The following is a 20888-nucleotide window of genomic DNA, read 5'->3' as shown; positions in this document are numbered from 1 at the left end:
AAAGCTCTCAAAAGAGAAACTCCCAGCCACTCCACTCCACCCCAACCAGAAAGGAGAACAGAAGGCACCTGAAGGTGTCGCAGTGGTCCCCCAAGCTGCTCTCGGGGGAGGGAACGTGCCAGGTGGGGAAGGGCTACCTGTCACCTCCCTGCCTTCGTTTGCCTGCTCACAGGCTGTCTCTTCCTGAGTCCCAGGGAGGTAAGCCCAGATGAGGTCTAAGAACGACTACCTTCAAGGGCTCGCCATCTCGTGGATGATTAAGGTCAGGAAGGAGAGAGTCAGACACGCTGACCTTGTACAAGAGATCAAGAGAAAGGGCTTCCAAGAAATATGCTCAAGGGCAAAAGAGAAAAAGGAAAGAACCACCAGGGGCTGAGGGTACACCCCAAGCCCCTCCTTTGAGTCTGCCTTTTCCACGAAGGAGCATCATCTTAATACTCGGCCAGGTGGGCAAACACGGTTAAGAGGGATTCGAAGATTAGAACTGATGAGAGGGAGCAAAGAGTTTTGTCTGTGCAAGGCTCGGATCACGCACATCACCTGCAGCGAAAACACTTGTAGACCGAACTGAAAAAGCAGAGACCTGGGGAGACGCCAGGAGCCTCGGGGTTGGCAAATCCCCTGCAGACAGATTCTAGAAGGGGCCGGACCCTGACTGTCAGGAGAATGTGGCCATGTGGGTCTGTCTGGCTCTTGTGTTTCACCTCATAACAGGACCACGTGGCTAACTGAAAAAGCCCACCACGTAGCCACAGGCTGCATTAATGAACGTTATGAAGTCAAAACTGGACAATTCTAGTCCGATGGCCAGGATCAGACCTGATTTGGAGTTTGTGCCCCATGTTCCCAGGGAGCACTGACAAATTTCAAGGAGCGGAACCAAAACACCACAGGGTCTGGAAGCCAGGCTGTTTAAAAGGTGGAAAACTGGGTGTGGCTATTTGAAGGGCAGCCACGTGGAAGCAGGGTTAGACGGACTCTGCAGCAGGAGCATGGATGGGGGCGACCGCCTGCCCCATCATTTGTCTAAGGGACGTTACAGTCCATCTCAACAGCCTCTTCCCCGGGTCCTAGGTAGTCGCGTCTTAATGATTTCTGTAGTTTTGATTCTACAGTGACCTACTGATTCCTGAAACACTAGTTATTAGTTTGTTATTATAATAACATGCTTTATACCTGTATTCATTCAAAAAGCAATTACTGGGCACCTGAACAGAGCCAGACACTGTGCGGATGCTGGGCGTGCAATGGGGAACACGGCAGAGGCGATGCCAGCCCTCTCAGAGCCCCTGTCACTACAGAGCGCTAAATGTCATGATGGGGGACTCAAGGCATGATGGGACCCGCAGGGCCCGCAGTGGGTGGGAAGCAAACTGATGACGTCCAAGTTGGTGTCTGAAAGCAAGCTGGAGTCACGTATGCCGGACGAGGGGGCAGGAGAGGGTTTCAGGCAGAAGGGACACTGGGGGCAGAGGCCTGGGCGAGAGAACACACAGATGGTCCCTCCGCTCCGGGTGCTCTGTGTGGATGGAATGGAGAGCAGGAGGAGGGTTGAGATGGTCCTCGTACTGCCGTTTAGGGTCTGGGTTTACAATGGCACCGGAGAGTCAGTGGAGGGCCTTTGGGGACTGGTTTGGAGGAGAAGTGTGTGGAGCCCCACTGGGGGCCATGGAGCAAGTCGAAGGGGAGCTGTAGGAGCACAAAGAGGGATATGACGGCGGGGAATGGAGAAGAGGGGGGTCCGAGGGGCATTTAGGATGAGGCTAAGACAGGGCTCTGTGCCTGGTGGGGGGACACCAGGCTGAGGAAGAGGGCCGAGCTGAGGATGAGGCCAGCCTCTGGCATCACCAGCAGAAGTCCACGCTAGTCATCAAAATAGGGGGGAGAGCAGAAAGAGCTTGGAGTGCAGGCCATGAGCCCCTTTGGGATGGGCTGAGCTGTCTGTGCCTGCAGGAAATCAAAGCGCATCTCTGTGAGGGAGGCAGTTAGATGTCAGGGCCTGAAGCTCAGGAGAGAGAGCAGAGTCGAAGATACTGACTCGGGAAGGAGCTAAACACGGCAACTGAAGCCACGACCTGCAGAGAGAGGGCCGAGGAGGGAGACGGGCAGGGGGTTCGGACAGAGTTCTGATGCTCACTTGGAGCGAGGAAGAAGGATGTTCCACCAAGAGCCTGTGAAGGAATACTCAGAAAGGAAGACGGAAAAGCAGTGTTGCAGAAGCCACGGGAAATAAGCAAAGGATGCAGGCGATGGGAGGTGAGAACCAGATGGCACCCGCCCACGGGAGCTGGGGCCGGAGCCCGTGGGGACCTCGGCCAGCTCTCTAAGGAGACAACAGGGAACCAGACAGAATGCAGATCCAAGGAACCACCTAGGGAGTGAGGCCCCTCGGCCCTGAGGGAGGGGGCAGGTGGGCTGGAGGGGGACAGCAGATAGCATGGGTCGGGAGCATAGATGGTGGCAAACAGCCGTGGGAAGGATGGGCGTGATTACCTGTAATCCTCTCAAGGAGGCTGGGTGCCAAGGCGAGAAATGGAGGGGACCTGCTGGATAAAGACATGATTTTTCTGTTTTCCTTCTATTTCTTTTTAAAGTTGGGAGCCTTGAGTATATTTAAACATAGATAGGAAGGAGTGATTTGGGAGAGGCTGACACGGGAGAGAGGGAGAAACTGAGACAGAGTCCCTGAGCATAAAGCATGGATAAAGCAGGGCAGCTGAGCCCCCACTGCGGTGCCACTCAGATGCGGGCGGTGGGGGGTGCGGTGTCCACCCTGCCACGGCTTTGTGGGGATAGGGGGCGCTGGCCTGCAGGTCATCCTGCCAACTGTCAGTGTGCCCCTCAGTCCAAAACAGCATCTCCCTCACTCTCTTTCCTTTTACTTTATCTTCCTCCCAAGGAGCTCTGACTACCTGTAGAAGATGCCACAATGGCCAGCTGAGGGGCCATGCTCACCCTGGTGCCCAGAACAAGGATTTATTACTTTATATAGTAACAGAGGAGATTAAATGAAGGACCGTGGGCTAAGATGATCTGGGAATGTCTCAGTAGACCCTAAATACCATCACAGGGGTCCTGATAAGAGAAGAGAGAGGCATGCAGAGGAGGAGGCCCTGTGAAGACAGACTGGGGTGATTCGGCCAAGGAAGGCCCGCAGCCACCAGGAGCTGGACAAGGCAAGGAACAGACTCTTTCCTAAAGCCCCGCCAACACCTTGATTTCAGTCCAGTGAACTGGTTTCGACTTCTGGCCTCTGGAACTAGGAGAGAACACATTTCTGTTGTTTCAAGCCATCAGGTTTGTGGTGCTTTGTTACGGGAGCCACAGGAAACCAACACGCTGTCCAAAACCATCGTGTTCGTCGGTGGCCTGTCTTCCCCATGAGATCACAGACTCCTGAAGAAAAGGGGTTTTGTGTGTTTGTTTCACTGGGGTTGCCCTGGAGCCTGCTGCGTGGCAGGGGCTCAGAAGGTACAAAAAGACCCCCGGAATAATCTCATGGCACAGTGTAATCGTGTTTCCTTCACTGTGCCTGAACCAGTGGGCGCTCCCACCCAGAGCTGGAGATGCAATAAAACCCTTCACGATAAAACTAAGAACACTTGCAGCAAAGGCCATGTGTCAGTTTAGCTAAAAGCGACCTTGCCTTCCTGTTCACTTTCTTAGTCTGCCTGCAGGTGCAGGAGACCCCTAAGCACTGGGAGAGAGAGAGAGCAGGTGTTAAATTCTTCACTTACTGTTTCCATTAGACATTTCTATTCTTGTATTTCCAGCTTCTCCAGGTGGGAATCTGAGTGTAGGGTTTGCCTAGAAATACTGTTTCTGCAGGTCAGCACTGTCCCCAGATTTATGTGCTTAATTATGTCTTTGCTGATGGGTTTTGGGGGGGAGGTGAGGATGGTGGGTTGTTGGCTTCATAGCATCCAATAGAAGTATCAGTGTTCAATTTATGTTATTTTACTTTTTTTGCAAATATCTCTATGTGACCAGACTGATACTTGACTGTTTCCTCCCGTTTCTGGATCCAATGGTCTCTGGCTTCACAGCATTTTATGTCCTCCCGTGCTCATTTCAATACATCTATCTGGTATTTCTTGAGATAATTTACAAAAAAAAAATAAAAGTTTTGAGATGTTTTCCACGGGCTTTGCTGACTCCCTACACGTCGTAGCAAAGGGCATCAAAGTTTCAGGCCACCAGGTAGGTGTTCATATTCAGAGACAAAAACACCCGGGGTTAAGAGCAGGTGCTGAAATTAGGAAACTGAGCAGCCGTGAACACCACAGCCTTGTTCTGTCCTCGTGTCGCGTCGTGATTATTGTCGGGAGAGTCTGGACCACGCATCTGATCAGGATGACGTCTGGGTCCTACGCACTGAGACCCACCCACTGACCGGATAAGAAGGAAAATGCTCCCCAGACTGCATCTGTCTTAGAATAAAAATGATTTTTAAAGCCACAGAGAGTCATACAATGTAATTCCTGGAAGTCTATGCGTTCACCCCCACCAGGTTAGTTTGCCATAATGTGGAACAATCCCTCTGATAAATTTGCTTTTACACCAGAAAAGCCTTGGGGTGGAGCCTGGGAACCACATCCTGGATGTGAGACTGGGGTCCGGCAGGCAGCACGCGGCGGGACTTGAGCAGCGTCGGGGAAGAGCATGGTGCCTTCCCCCTGGTTCCCAAACCCTTTCAGGTTGCTGCCCTGCACCTGCTCTTTGTAGAACACAGGTGTGTATTGATAGGTTAAGCTGAAACTAAGTAACATCTACAATTTTGTGCCAAATCAGACATCATTTAAAATGCTCAGGTGGGAAGCAGTGGAAGGGATCAAGGTTTTGAGACAATTTGGGGTGATAAACACAACTGGATACAATACTAGCAACTTAACTTGTCTCTTGAAATTGGGAACTTGTTTCGGTGTTCGGGATGGTGGGTCCTGCAAGGGCCTGGTTGAGACGCACGGGATTGTTCAATTAATGGAAAACAGAATAAAACCAAAAGCAAAGCAACCTAAATCGAACACTGGTCCTTCTGATGGAGGCTATGATCCCCACAAACCCTGCTCCCCCCCCAAAAAAATCAGCCAGGACGTAATTAAGCACATAAATTTGGGAATAGTGCTGACCTGCGGGAACAGTATTTCTAAGCAAATCCTACACTCAGATTCTCACCTGGAGAAGCTGGAAATACAAGAATAGAGATGTCTTATGGAAGCAGAAAGTGGAGAATTTCAAGAGAAAATACATCAGTTGACGAGTTAGGCCTGGTCAGTCAATCCACGTGGCCCTAAATGACACGCAGCTTCCCTGCTTTTAGAAACATCAGTGGTGAGTCCGCTGGGGGCTGCCGGACAAAGCAGCACGATCCGGGCAGCTGGAAACAAGGTCTCACAGTCCTGGAGGCCAAAGTCAAGGTGTGGGCAGGGCCACGCTCCCTCTGAAGGCGTCGGGCAGGGTCTGCCCCCGGCCTCCTGGCTTCTGGCAGCAGCCGTCCAACCTCCGCACAGTGCTCTCCCCGTGTGTGTCCTGTCCACACCCCTTCCTCCCAGAACGCCAGTCAGACTGGATGAGGGGTCCACCTTACTCACTGACCAGGACCCCATCTGAACCCTCTTTCCACACAGGGCTACATTCTGAGTCACTGGGGGTTAAGACCTCAATACAGGAATCCGGGGGACACAATTCACCCCATGACAATCAGAACAGAAGATTCAGGGTTGAGCACAGAGTCACGCTTTCCCTTTTTACCACCCACTGATGTTACAAAGCAAGGCTCAGGCAGATCCAGAGTAAAAATCTATTTTAACTCTTTTTAAAAAAGAACCAGATCCTTACGCAGTAACAGCCACTGGCCTCAGATACCCTTGGTGCCCTCCTCTCTCTGCCTTAGGTGACAGCAAGCCTTCCTCCCCGCATCCCCGCTGCCACACACGGGCCACCACAACCACCACCACCACCACCAGGCAGCCTCCATTCGCTGAAGCTGAGGGAGGCCAGGGATGCAACGAGGTGGCCAGTGGATCGCAGCCTGGAGGCACTGGCCCAGCCCCACGACCCCAGCATGACCGGAACCTGGGGTCGGGAAGCCCCTCTGGAGCAGCCTGCCTTCCTGAAACAGCCCAGTCCGTGGGACAGTCCATCCAGCCAGTCGACAGTTTGTCACACTTTCTGAGTTCTTAAAAACCTGTCTCTTTTAAACTCTTCGAAAGTTGACACAATTTGTACTGGAAGGATTGGCGGGGCCCCGGGGGAGCTGGGCAGGCCCTAGAAGCCTCTGGGGCCTTCCACCGTCCCTGGATGGCTGTTGCACCCGCCCGTCACTCTGCTCCATCTCCTCTGACCCTCCCCACCACCCCCTTTTTTTTTTCTGGCAGGTAGTCTCTCCCCTTTTCCTTCTGCCCTGCACTGTCCATCCATCTCTCTGACCTGTCTCTCCCCTTTCCCTGCTCCTTGCTCTTCCCCTCCTGCCTCTCTGGGCTCAGCCTCCAGGGGCTGCTGGGTACAGCTGTGTAGGCTGCTCACTGCACAAAAGTGCCTCGCCTGCTCTGCCTGCCAACATCCATTAGGATGGATGCCCATTTCCATTTTGTAAAAAGGGGGCTGGGGGACGCCTTGGCAGCAGCCAAGCCTGTGCTTTGTAAGAATTCTTTTCCGCCTCTCTTGCAGTAGAGGGGCCCCCTCTCTTGGCAATGGCTCCCCCCAAACTAGAGCAGCAGGGAGCTTAAGAAAACACCAAATGTTTGAAAAAGTGCCATTGTAAAGTCAAAATGGAAGCTGGTCAACTGAAATCATCTAAAGCTGCTAAAACTTCCCCATTTAATATGATTTGCTATGAACATTAGAAAAAAATTAAAAGAAAAAAAAACACGTTTGGAGTAAGTTGGCAAGTTTGGTTAAGTTTAGCAAGCGAATCTGTTGGCTTCACCAAAATGGTCTAACATCCAGGAATATGGAGGTTCTTACCATTTGGAGATGCTTCTCTGCACCAAAAGGACTGTTGAAAAGGCACATCCTACCCTAGCTAGTGGTTTTTATTTTATCCCCAAATCTGGAAGCTGGGAGGGAATCACGAGTCCCAAGTGGTTTACGAGAAGCTGGCTTCTGTAAGTTTCAGGTACCGTTCCTTTCCCCAAGAGGGAGGGACACTGTTCCTGCTTCCTTATCACAAGCTCACTGCCACCGCCCTGCACGGTGACTACCACGGTTGTCTACTAGAGAAGCAGCCTTTTAGGACATACTAACTATCTCTGGGCATTTTAATCAGCCACGTAAGAATGGGAGACCATGGCTCTACTGGAAGGTTTAGGACAAAACTGGCTGCTTGCTTCTGACCCCAGCGCCAGCGACAGCCTTCTTCCTTGTGGTCCTGCCTTTGCCTGCCTGGCTCTGATCGCTGCTCTGTGACGTTTCCTCCTCCGTGTGGCCACCGCGTCACAGACTTCCCCATGCAGCACGCCATCTGAAGCTGTTCTTCCAAACCCAGTTAAACTGTATATATTTTGTTTTGGGTTTTTTGTTTTTTGTTTTTTTTTTTGGTGGGGGAGGGAGGTAATTAGGTTTATTTATTTATTTATTTGTTTTTTAATTTTTTTTTTTTTAATGAAGGTACTGGGGGTTGAACCCAGGAGGACCTCGTGTGTGCTTAGCACACACTCTACCACTGAGCTCTACCCTCCCCACCGTATGTATTTTGGAACTGTGTGTCCCTTCTCTCCAAACAGCAGCCAGCGTGCCAGTCTGCGACCACCTTGCTAACCCTGGTTTGCGTCGTGTCTGCTCCTTTGTGGCTGCTGAGGGGATTAGTTTTTATCGGATGGTTCTCCCATTTTGAAGCTAATCTTTTGGATTGACTAAGGCTCCCCCTTTCCTCACCCTCACTCAAGTCAGATGGTCTAAAGCAATGAACCAGCACTTCACCGAGCATTCCCAAAGGCAGCTCTGAAGGAGGGAAGGCAGAATGCTGCCAGGACACGAAGTCTGCTCCTCTACTCCACACGCCTCCTGAATCCACATCCTCTTCCAGTTGGGCTGAAGGCATTTGCTGCTTTTCTTGAAGCCCAGTGGTTCCAACAAACTGCTGGATAAGAATATGAAGGAGGAACCGACGTTTGGGGTAGGATGGAGACTAAATTTAAATTGAGAATCTATACTGGGGAATAAACACATCGGTGCATTGCAGCATGCTGAGATACTAGTCCCTATTAACCATCAAAAGTGTTTTTCACAGGCAAAGGCGGACGCTGGATCCGAACGTCAGGGCCTGAAGAGGGAGCCCATTCTGATGGTCGGAGGAGTTTTTGCTGTGGCCAGTACACGCTCCCTTTTGGCAAGCAGTTAGCATCACCGGGTGACTGAGCGTCCGTAGGATCCGTGGGGCCAGCTTTTCTCAAAGTCCCAGGGAGACAAGTCAGCGGGCCCGAAGGAGCTGGGGAAGGCGCTCTAACCCTAGGCAACGCACAGAAAGCTGGGGGACCATCAGACTGCTCGGGCTTTGAATGGAATATCACCCACTGGACTAAACGCGAAGGGTGCCGACCTTGAGGGCTCTGCCACATTCATTTCCTGAAGCTAAGAAGTTGCAAAATTAAAAAAAAAAACAACACGAAAATAGACTGGGGACTAACGGGCCTCTGAACAGCTTTAAAAATAGGAAAACCTGAGTATAAATCAGGAGACGGTTGCTCACGAGGGGCGGGTGCCCTCGGCACCTTTCTGATCCTTGTCTCACAGTTAATAATATATTAATTGATTCATGTGTTTGCGTTCTGTTTATTGTGCATGTTCTGTGCCAGGCAGGATGCTGGGCCCTGGAGATAAAAGGTGACGAAGCCAATGACCCTGCCTTGGGAAGCTGAGAGCCCATGAGGAGTAACAGATGTGAAGAAGGAGTATGATCAGTGCTAGAAAAAAGCATGTACACATTACAGCAGCAACCTAACGCCCTTCCATTTTTTTTCTATGTGTCTTTTAATGGCAATTCCTCTAGCCAAGATGTTGGACCAGCTGACTGAATCATTAAAAGGATAACGTGAGGGAGACACACCATAAGCTGCAGACTCACATACTACTGTTTTTAGTGTTGAAGAAACCACCGCTTCAAGCATGACAGCAGGTGCCCTAGTCCGGAGCCTCAGGACAGAATATCTGCTCCTGCCAACGGAAACAGCACAGTACGGAGGAAAGGGCCCTGGAGAATGAGGCTGGAGGGCTGGCTTCTAGCCGGTGCCACTACAGACAGACCGCAGCGGGGCTGCAGGTTCCATTCCTCAGTAGAGCGATTATCTCCATCGAGTGAGTCATATGTATTTTTGGTTTCCCAGTGCATATAAAACTTACGTTTACACTATCCTATAGTTAATTAAGTGTGCAATAATAGCATTATGTCTAAAGAATCAATATACAGCCCTTCATTTAAAAACACTTCATTGCTTAAAAAATACCAACTATCATTTGACAACTTAGGGTTGCCACAAACCTTCCATTGGTATATTAAAAAAAAAGCATTATTTGCAAAGTTCAGTAAAGTGAGGTACAGCTGTCCCGGGTACTGGGGCAAGTCACTTATCCTCTCAGAGTCGTTTCCTTTACTAAAAAATTATGGGTTTGATCAGTTCATCTTCAAGATCTTTTCCAACAAAGGATTCTGAGTCTCTATTTCTATGGTGACAAAGCTACCCTGAGATACTTCTAGTTACAGAAGGTAGGGTTGGAATAATTTAATAAATAAGACCCTTACATGGGAAATCAAAGCACTTTCCTAGATCTTACATAGTTATCATTTCAAAATAAACTTCTTGCTCTCGCTTTAGAAGTGCAGATTATTGCCTGTGAACTGAAGGAGGGAAGAGATATCCTTAAAGCCAACCTGGTAAAGTTCTCCATCGGACTCAGCTGTGGGAGGATGTTGAAATGGAGGAGACAGAGGAGGCCGGACCAACCAAAATCTTCTAGCTCTCTATGCGGGATGACATCCAAGTTACAGAACCTGGCACCCCAACCAACTCAACTTTCGACTTCCAGTCACTTCACAAGCATCCAAAAGCTGAGATCTGTTCCTGGAATAGAAACCTTCTCTGTTTTTCCTAAAATGTTCTTGCAAACAGTTTCAAGGTTGTGCAGTGTTTTGCTAATATTTTAGGGAACGATGGAAAAACTTGCACACCAGAGGGAGAAATAATGCAACCAGGAGAGCAGGGTTGCCTGGGGTAACCTGTCCTGAGTCAGGCAGGCACGCTATCAGATTCCTCCGCGGCGAGGCGGCCTGGCAGATGCTTCTGATACCCCCTCCCCTCCCAGTTTCATGAAGGGTGGACCAGCAGAAAGGGCTGGGTTGGGGTGATGGACGGGGTGGCTGAGGACGCAAGGTCACGACTCGGTGTCAGAGGAGTCAGACGATGGGCTGTTTGTCTGTGTTGCCCTTGAGACAATCTATTCAGGTGCTGGATCAATGGACCAAATCACAGGTTTAAAATGTGTGTAGGGCTTGATCTTAGGGACCAACATTGGGGCTCGTCTAGCTAAGTGGTTCTTGTGAAAATGATCAGAAGGATGGCGGTCCCTGTGTTCCTGTCGTCAGCATAACACAGCCCTCCTTGTTGCCCTGTGTCCTCATCCTCAGCCGTTTATGAAGGGAACCGCACACACCCCGGCATTCTCGTACCAGACTTCTGGGTGTCCTATAAATGGAGGATTTCCACAGGGCTTAGGGCACGTGTAGCCACCACAGCAAACAAGGAACTGAATTGAAAAGACCGCTATTTCTTTTTACCCTCTTCTCAGCTCCATCTTTAGAACCCAAAGGGCACAGTCTGCAATGTCGGGTTGTTAATAAAGATACTAATTTTTGTTACTGTTGATAAATGTTATAAACAACCTTAAGTTATATTATCATGTGCTTTGGCTTATAGAGCATGTAGGAATTTCTTCCACGTTTTTTGAACATTGGCTTCTATATTTGAATTACCCAGGGCAGTTGATAAAGGATGTTTGCTGTTTATCTAAGGCTGTGCAGAGTCACCGACAGGCCCTGCCAGCAATGAGGTATTATCCACACTTGTCACACCTGTGTTCTCGAAGATGGCACAGGGATCTAGGAGGTGCTGACTGGTGGGTAACTAGGTAGGGCACATCAGCGTAAATGGATGAGGAAATGAGCTTTCACAGGGAAACAAATGACACCAGTTAAATTTGGAAAAGGGACCGAGATGGCGATACAGTTGCCGCTGGATGTTTAAGACAGAGTATCATTAAAACAAAAGGCAGAGCCTGCCATCTTCGGCATGTAAGCCGTCCTTAGAAATGCCGGAAGTTGACCCTCTATTCTCAGATGCAAGGACCTCCTTGAATAACAATCATTCACATTTTGGGATGAAAATATGTTGAAGAGGTTGTTAAGTGACCTAGCACAGCGTCACATTATGGAATACAAGACTGCTCCCTTTAAAGCGGCAGTCCTGCCCTTTCCAAAAGCAAAACAGAGGCGGGGGCGGGACTTCCCTTACCGTCAGCGACAAGGCCATGCAGACGAACGTGAACCTCTTGATGTGGGCCGCCGTGACCGTGTTGCTCGTGCTCGCCGCTTTGTTGCTGGGGTTATTCTAGGGGGAAGGAAAAGGCTCCGGGTTAGCCGGGCTGCCCACACATGCCTCTTAAAGAGCATCTCGTTTCTGTTTTGCTTCACTTGTCTGAAGCATAGAGGTCGCGTGACAGCTGGGAAGACGGCTGTCACTTCGAGTCTCTCTCAGGCAGGCTTCTCTCTGGTTTCTGGATGTGAACATTTAAACCAGAGGGAATTCTGGACTGAACACCTACCCGGCAGTGTCTCCTGAATCAGCCCCTCTCCTTGGCAACCGGTGCCCCCGGGCTAGTGCATGGCCCGGTCCTTCCTGCAGTGCCCCCTGCCCCGGAGCCCTTCGCAGGCAGGGGTGCATCTGGCCCGTATTCGGGGACAGGTGTGAGGCCCCCGTGAGGTGTGTGTTTGCGCTCTGAGATAAAGGACTGGGCGCCTCACCCATCTCTTTAGCTCCTGCAACTTAGCACAGTCTTTCTGGAGTAGAGAAGATGCTCAAAAAGCCTTTGTTAAGTTGACATTTAAGCAAAAATTGCAGATCGCCCAGAGGTCCCCTGACACATCCCCAAGGCTCACCAGGGCCACCCCAGCATCAGGGCTCTGCGTGCCCATCGCCTAATCAAAACGAGCGGCTGGCCCTCGACTGTGAACCGCAGCAGAGAGAACACATCGCCTGCCTCGTCATGGATCCAGTCAGTCCCAGAGCTGGCTCACCGCACCCAGCCCTGAGCACCTGGCCCCCAAGTCCAGCCTAGCGAGGGGCTCACGAGCACAGGGGGTACAGGTTCCCTCTGCAGAAGCTTCTGCTGTTTCCTTCCCCTGGAGGCCGAGGCGATCTCTTGAGTCCCCTCCCGTTGCAGATGCTACCAGCCCACACCTCTGGAGGGGCTTACATTTTCCTAACTCCCACCTTTAAAGCACACCTGCTTTTCCAAATATTAGCCAGCTCTCCTAGCAAAGTGCAAATCACAGTGGGGAAGACGTCCCTCTGTCCCCCTCCTCCCAGGGATCTGTGTGCGTGGTGCCCTGGTGGGATGGGGAGAGGGAGGCTACATGGAAAGAGCTAGGAAACTCCAAGTGCTGCAGTGACAGCCACGTGCGCCAGCTCCGCCGGGTGCACTTTTATTTTCAAAACAGCAAACATTTCTGCTAGCGTGTCTCATGGGATTCGCATCTGTGCTCTGCTGTGTTTGCCCAGTCTGCTCTTTAGCAGGTGATAACTGAAGACGGGAGAGGACTGGTGCTAGTGGAGAACCTTCCCTGCTCACTCTTTAGCTGGAAGCGTCAGAAGTTATGCGAGAAATTTTGAATCTCTCATTCTGGAACCCACAAAGAGGCCAAGGACTTCACTTGCCAATGCAGCAAATTCTGGAAGTCCACACAGAGGTGTCTAAGACGGGGGTGAATAGACGGCACTCATGGAAATGGCTTGGAGTAGCCCAGCGGAATGAATGCAAACAGTGGGGGAGGAGGCTTCACAAGGCTTCTGGGTAACTCCAGTATCTCTGGCTAGAGGTATTCTCGGTAAAGGAAGTTCACAGCACCTAACCTCTGAGATCATGAGTAAAGCGTTGTTTTTCTTGGATGCTTTGAAACTGGAGTGCTGTATTGTTACATTTTTTTATTTCCAGGTAGCCAAAAATAATTTCAGGTGAGACATTCACAGCCAGGAGGGTTCTAACACCTGAGTAACTGCTATTGACTTTTATTAATCATCTTATCCTCCAAGAGCTAAATGTTTAGCAAGAAGACTTATATCCGCCTTGGTTTTCAAGGATTTACTTCTACACACATGTTCCTTGACATAAGAACACTGCTTTCTATCAGTAGATTGGATTAAACCCACTCAAACACGAACCATCAGCTCTCTCTCCTGCAAGTGGCTTGTGCCCTGTGAAGCCCATTCTCAAAGGCCGGGGAAGGAGGAATCAAAGGAGCTTCTTAGGAGATGCTCTGCTCGTAATGTTGTGAAGGTTCACAGTCAGTGGTGGGTCCAGCCCATGGGCAACTGGGGAAGCTCCACACCCGGCAGAGAGTTCTGGGCAACACCCCACCCTCCTTCACGTCAGGCTGCAGGCGGGGGGCAATCCCTGAAGCGCCTGGGGGTGAGCTGCTATTCATGGGTGATTGGACAGAGGCAGGTCATCTGCTGGGGACCCCTGGCAAAAGGCTTCCTCGCCTCCCTCCCGGGGCTCTTGTTGGGATAAGAGAAGATGCTATCGGTAGTGGCTCTGAGCTACTTCTATAGAAATTCAAGGCCAAACAGCTGCTATTAAGAGTGTAAGTGGCGGGCTGTTTGCTTTCTTCCTATTTTTTCATTTTAAAACATCAGGCTCTACCTTTGGGGGAGCGGTCTGTTTTGCTAGCCCATTTGTTTTCGGATAAATGTCTCCAGGTTCAAATAATTAGGCTTTAATGGAGTAGGCGTTTCTCGAATGATCTGCAGGTCAATCCTGACCCGGCCTCACGCTACCAGTCCGAAGGGCTACGCGTCCCCCTGGGCTGAGGCAGCAGCTGCAGGCGGCTGTCAGTAGGGGCTTTCAGCCTGAGTGAGTCCACTGCCCCCCAGCCAGCCTGGACCCCCAGCTGCCACATGGACCACTCGGGCGTGCATGTACCCCAGTGCCCCGAAAGAGATGGGCATGCTTATGAACTCGAGCACACAGCTTCCTCTCTGTACCTTCACGTCTGCTGTGAAGTCAGTAAAGTGTTGGTGTCACTAAAAAAAATCCACTGAAATGAAGTCCAATACATTGAAACATTTTGAGAGTGTAATTTCCCTTTAGCAAACAAATAATTTCTCAGCAGGCATAACCTAAAATGAGGGTCAGTTTGGAGAGGCATCATGGGAGCAGCATCAAGGCAAGTGTGAATTCCCCTGTTATTTCCTAGGGAAATAGTCCACAATTATCTCCGCCAGCCCCAACGCCACATTAACCTGTCAAAGGGAGGTGAGACTGGGAAACCGCGAGGTGTCCCTGATCGGAGAGCCTTGTCTGTCAAATGCCAGTTCTAAAGAGTGTGTTTCAGAAACTGCGCCGCACGGGGTTCTCACCTTGTCAAAAGCTGGGTAGACAGCGCGGATTTCCGTCAACCAGCCATATGGCATGTGGCCCACGGGGTATGTGGCTGTCAAAATTGCCACGGCCTGCAAGAGGAAGAGCCGGCAGAGTTAGCACGGGCATCCGCAGAGAGCACCTCCAGCCGCTGGTGCTGCTGGACACTTGGCAGAGCAGAGCAAACCCATGTCCGGTGTGGCCCCGCACTGACAGGTCACTCCACCCTGGGGGTCAGCATAGCCAGCTGCAGGCCAGCCCTGGAGCAGGAGGAAGGGGCAGGCACTCCCCTGCGTCTGGGGAAATGGGTCCTCAGCCCAGGGAGCGCACCTGAGACCAGGAGGATGTGTCCTGTTTTACATGAATCCAACAAGAAATGGGTCCTGATCACTGCTTGAGAAGCCAACATGTCAACCCAGGTCCACCAGACTCTTCCATCGAGCCAAACTGAACCCTCCAGTCGAGCCTATTCTTGAGTCTCAAAATGGGATTCTGAGCCCCACCCCTGCTTTCTGAATATTCTGCCCTCGGGGTCCACCTCTCCGCCTCCACATTGACCTTCAGGAAGGCTGATGGTCTGCGTCTATCTGTCGATGGCTTTATGGTACTCCTTTGCCTCAACTGCCTCACTTCCAATCTGTTCAGCCAGGAGAGCTCAATTTTGATGTTGAACTTAAGAAAACTCAATCGATACTTCTCACAGGAAGCCAAACAGACTCTTGGGTGAAACAGTTTCTTATGCGAATGAAAAGGAAGGAAAATGAAAGCAAAGCGTCTAATCCTACATTTCGGCCAAGTCCAACTCCCTGACTAGCTAGTAAAGCAGGAATACAGGCTTCGTCCTTTTTAAAGAACATCACAGCGACGCCAGGAACACGAGGGAGGTAAGCCCCCAGCTGGGTGCCCACACTGCTGTGAGGAGCACACGGTGGAGCTGGACACCCCTGGAATCAGGTGGAGCCGGAGCCAAACCTCCCTGCATCACTTCCCAGCTGTGCAAAGCATGAGCCCTCTCAGGCTCTCCTCTGTCCCGCCAGCAGAACTGCCCATCACGCAGGGCTGTCGGCAGTCAAGGAAACATGCAGAGATGCCAGCAGATCAGACACAGACGATGGATCTGTGTCTGTTCCGTCCCCGCCCCCCATGTCACATCTCTGTGCCACCGCGGTCCATCTTGAAGTGGCTCTAATGTATCAATTGCCTTGAGTTTTCAAGGGGAAGGGGCACACTTGCACACAGGTGATGGGAGCCACATGCTTTTTCCCGGCCAACTTAAAGTGAAGTATTTAAGCAAAAAAGCTGCTATGTTCCAGAAGCCACCCCAGATGACATTCATGATTCAAAAAGCAAAATCCAGGCACCAAAGGAGGCCAGAGAAGGTGTTCTGCTTGTGATTTATGTGCTTCTCCTTCCAAGCCAACATGCGCTGCCTCCGAGGACATGGAAACTGGCAGGAGCCCCCAGCCGGGAAACATGCTGACCAAGCATTCAAGGGCAACGTGTAAACAGGAGGCCCTAAGGAGCGGCCACCAGCCTTCCTAAGGGATCAGCGTTTCCAGAGCTGGAATTAATTCTCCAGAGGGCGGCGGCGGAGGAAGCAAATGAAGTAATTCTATTTGTTCATCCCATACTTGAAAGATGGAAAGAAATGATTTGACTCTTTCTTCGGTGGAGCTGCCAGTTTCCAGATCAATTTCTTGAGTGGTGAGTGAATAATGGAGACCCTCCTTGGGAGGGAGGAGGGCAGATGGCCAAGGGCACAGAAAGCCGTGGTGGGTGGGGTGGCACATGCAGGAGGTGGAGACAGGACAGGTGACAGCAGGCGGGTCAAAACAGAGGCATTGGCCCTTCACCCTCTGATAGTTTCACTCCCGCTGCTGCCCCCTGGCATGTTCCACTGTCCTCTGTGACCGCAGCGGAGAGGCATCGCGTGACTCCAAGTCAGTGGAGAGGCACTGGCAGGAGAAAGAAAATCTGGATTCTGACACTAGCCCAGCTTCTTGCAAGTTTTGTGTCCTTGCCTTGGTTTCCTCATGTGGTAAAAGAGGAGAATGAATGAGACGTTTTCTTCCATACTCACAAAAAAAATTAAACCACATGGTTTGAAGTCACTGATGCTGAGATCCTCACGGCTTCCTTGTGTGAATGTGTCATAGAATTTAACATCACAGAATTTCTTGGGCTTTCGAGATGAACTGGAAACAGATTTGTAATCCACCTCTCCCACTCCCCCCATTCTTTGCACAGTGATGACGGTTACCCACATCCCCAGGGGCTGCCCTACCTCTGTAGCTGCAGAACTGCCACCAAGGTCCCGGGACACGAAGAGGTTGACGATAGGTCTGCTGATTCTCTGTGTAGCCAAGATCAGAGCCAAAGGCCACCAGAAGCTCAGCATCTTCCTTATTGTCGCGTCTCCCTGCACCAAGAAAAGGGGACAAATGTTCACTGCTCTCTAGAAACAGGACAGATAAAACAATTCAGAGCTGGCGTCTTTCTTTTTGATGTCTGCCGTGGCTCAACTCACCACACTTAAAAATAACAGAGGAAAAGCCTCTGTAGACAAACCAAGTTGAATTACAGTAAAACGTACAGTCTTATTAGAAATGAACTCAGACGGCTGGCAAGCTGCGGTGAAATCAAAACACACGTCTAAGCTTGATGGAGCCAGGCCACTATTTTCCAAGCAGGGCAGCTCTGACCCAGAGCCGGAGAGCCCAGAGCCGGAGAGCCCATAGCTAGCTGCAGTTGCGAGGACGTACCCCCAGCTCCGGTCCACTCCTGTCCGGGATGATGTCGTGGATGTTCTTGTAGTAGCCCAGGCACAGGGTGGTGCAGCGCACAAGGGCGCCCATGTACAAGGAGAGGATGGGGATGAGCAGGGGCTCCCTGCATTCCAGGTGACTGTGAAGCAAAATGGCTACAAAAACGACCTGGGAGACAGGAAACAAGGACAAGTCAGCGCGGGGAGAGCGGAACCATCAACAGATGCGACACGCAGCCTGACCTCTTGCAGCTGGAGGAGCTAGATCTCCGAGTGAAAACCTTGACACGGATGAGAAGGACAACAGACACTCGCGCTATGTCTCAGTACTGCTCTCATAGAATCCAGGGTCGGACATTTAGGAGTCACTGGAAGAGCACACAGTCACTTTGCTATATTCACCACTAAGATTCTTTTAAGGCAACTGTTTATCCGGTTAAGGTTATCAGTGAAAATATCCAGAAACTTTGGCATCCAGACCCCAAAATATGCAGAAAAGCTTTGCCCCCTCGAGGTGCACAGGTAATCTACACCTGAGAACCTGTTACCATCCACAAAGGACAAAACCGTGATCAATGACGGTACACAGAAAAATGGACATTAACATTTATAAAATGGAATTCACTAAGAATGCTGTAAAAAGCACCAAAGTGAATTATTATAAAACAATATAATTAAAGTGTAAGATATTAACTTATAAAAGTGGAATAGGTCAAAAAATACAAAGTCAAGAGGGACCGAAATAATAGCAGAGTATCTATCTCTATTGAACAGAGCAGCCTCTAAGGCAAATTTATCAATGTACGTCCCCTCCTGTCCTGCAGGAAGCCAGAGTCAGCCCAGCCTCTACCCAGAATCCTCCTGGGACTCACATACTTACAAGGCCACTGAGGTGTGCTGCGTGCAGAAGTAGAGTGATGGGGGTGGGGAGGTACTGTCTGCCTACATCAACCTTACATCAGCCGAATGTCCACGGGGTGACAGGCGTGTAAAACACACCACACTAAGTGATGCTGACTAGAGGAAGGGTATCCCCATCACTGAGTTACCAAGAAATCAGTGATGACAGAAAGTTAACAAAGTAGCTGGGGAATGAGCACCATTCCTCAAATGAGTGCATTCGATTGCTCGAGGAAACACAGAAAAGCAGGGCCATCCAGAGAAACTCTCCTGAACGAAATACAAGTATCGGATGTTAGAGGTGGTCTGCTTATAGTGTGAACCAACGTCTGTGCCTGGGCTGTTGTTCTCATACCAGTAAATGGGAGGGAACCTGTCAGAGGAGGGGAATGCAGAGGCCAGAGCGAGAGCGGGGCTGCACAGACATGACCAGGCTGCCTGGAGCCCAGAGGACGTGAGTGGACACTCACAGTCACACTCACGACCACACACTCATGTTCAGGGCAGATACAGCGGAACCCACCGGTGGAAGCAGAGATGCCCGTGACTCTCCATGGCCGCTTCTTCCCAGTGAAACAAGTGTAACGCATGAGCTGAAGAAGGCAAAGACCAGCTGGGGGAAGACTTGTTAAGGACCCATTGTGTTTGGAACAGAAGGCTGAGAGTTGTGTGATGTGGCCAAGATGCCCATTTATTTCTCTAACTAATCAGAGGCCTCTAAGGTGCCCTAATACGGAAACTAGGATGTCCGCCGCAGACATGCTACAAACCTACAGCGTAAGCTAAGCTGATCGTGTTTAGAGACTGAAAACAAGCTGGAGGATAAAGGAACACGTGAAGACCAACCCTTCCTCTGCCAAGTCCAGGAAGGCCCCCAGCCCATCAGGGCAGCCGTGCAAGACGAGCAGGACCAAGGAGGAGGATCTGGACTTGAAGGAAAAGGGAGAAGTCGGCGTGGAGATGACAAAGCACGCGGAGGAGCGGAGTAGGCTGGAGGGACGGAGGGCGGGCAGGACGCATTCGGCCAGTAGCGATCCAAGGTCAAGGCGAGGATTCTGTCAGCCTCCTCGTGTTGTTAACAGCTCGGTGCCATGTGGTCCAGCGCCTACCATACATTTTACATCTTCCCTGTGGGCTGTATCGTTCATCAACTTAAACGAACACCTGGGCTTTTCGCACTTCATTCCAGAATTAAGATTTATGAATCTGATATAACCATCAAAACCTTGTCGGGTTATTTTCTGAGGGGAACCTACTGTCTCGGTGGTGAGGATTTACCCAGTGCTGGCCCTGTATCGGGTGCAGGGAATTCAGTGACAGACAGGCTAGCCCCAGACTCTGTTCCCTTGGAGCTGACAGTCTACAGGGGAAGGCAGAAAAGTTCGCCTGTGACGCCAGCGAGCATCCACTGACAACCTGTGACCAGGTCCGTGAAGGAAAGAGGGCAGCGGTGCTGGGGGAGCCAGGCTGCAGGGTGAGACCCCGCCAGAGCAAGACCCGGAAGGGAGGACCAACGGCTGGCGTGCAGAGGACGGGCAGATGAGAGGGAGGAAGCAGAGACCATGGGTCTTTAGCTCCTTATAGGCCATGATCAGGATTCTGTTTTTTTTTTTTTTTAATCCCCCAGACATCAGGAAGCAGTTTAAAAGCAGGCAGGGGGTGAAGTGGCCAGAGTGTCACTGAGACTAGCTCACTGTGTCTGCAGTGGGAAAGGATGGAGGAGAGACAGGGCAGAGGGGCAGACGAGTCAGGAGGCACCTCGAAGGGTCCAGGTGGGAGGGATGTCCCTCAGACCAGGCAAGGGCAGCAGAGGTGGGAAGAGGGCAGACCAAGAAACATCTGGGATTAAAAATTTTTAAAAAAGACTTCAGAGGTAAGAGTCCATCCATAAAAAACTAACTTCAAAAAAAAGTATTCAAAAAAAAATTGTCATGAAGAGGGATGCTCCTAAGGTGGTTCCCGGGTTTCCGACCAGAAGGTAGTGGCACCGATTCATTCAAAAGCACAGTCATCAAGATCATGACAATCCCGAATCAAGACTTAAAGTGTCTTTGAAGGGTCTGAGTGGGAGCATCACAGAGACACTTCGATCCCTTGTCCAGAGCTCAGAGGAGACGGCTCGGCTACAGGTAGTCATTTGGCGATCGTTGATCATGTTATGAAGGGTTTAATCACAGGGTGTAAGTTAGATTCTTCACAAATAGAACACCCAGCGAGGAGGGAGATGGGTCTTGAGGAACCTCAACATTTACACGGCAATAGCTGAGCAGAAGTAGGAGTGAAAACAGGAGGCGGCGGTGTGAGAGCCAGTGGGGAGTGGGGAGGGGTATCTCATGGAGGAGGGAACAGCTGCAGAGATCTGTACGGGCAGAAGTATTTTTCAGGGATATGATTCTTCCCTCCACCCTTGGATGCTTACTAGACTTATCTTAGGCAAAGACAGGATTTTTTTTTTGCCTTGAAGATAACACATCCTCAAATGCTCGTTGTGCTTCTGATGCTAGTGCTGAAAATGAGAGCTGTTTCCTTAATTTCAAATTAAGTGATTAGAGTGAACAAGGCAGTTCAGTTCATCTCTCAGAAGATGAGTTAAAAG

The 20888-nt window shown here is 50.6% G+C and overlaps 1 protein-coding gene across 2 annotated transcripts in view; it reads right to left on the bottom strand.

The window, feature by feature from the left end:
* The window catches only part of ANKH (ANKH inorganic pyrophosphate transport regulator), a 129064-nt gene that overhangs the window by 16017 nt on the left and 92159 nt on the right, over positions 1–20888 (bottom strand). For both annotated transcript variants that reach the window (XM_072958836.1, XM_072958837.1), the window contains exons 5-8: positions 17391–17561; positions 16913–17047; positions 14628–14720; positions 11505–11600 (exon numbers count right to left, since the gene is read on the bottom strand). In XM_072958836.1, the coding sequence (XP_072814937.1) occupies positions 11505–11600; positions 14628–14720; positions 16913–17047; positions 17391–17561 (495 nt within the window). The remainder of the gene's footprint in view (positions 1–11504; positions 11601–14627; positions 14721–16912; positions 17048–17390; positions 17562–20888) is intronic.

This window comes from Vicugna pacos, chromosome 3, assembly GCF_048564905.1.
Source record: "Vicugna pacos chromosome 3, VicPac4, whole genome shotgun sequence".
In the NCBI taxonomy this organism is placed as follows: Eukaryota; Metazoa; Chordata; class Mammalia; order Artiodactyla; family Camelidae; genus Vicugna; species Vicugna pacos.
Note: the sequence above shows the minus strand (reverse complement) of the source record. Positions and strands in the feature narration are given on the sequence as shown.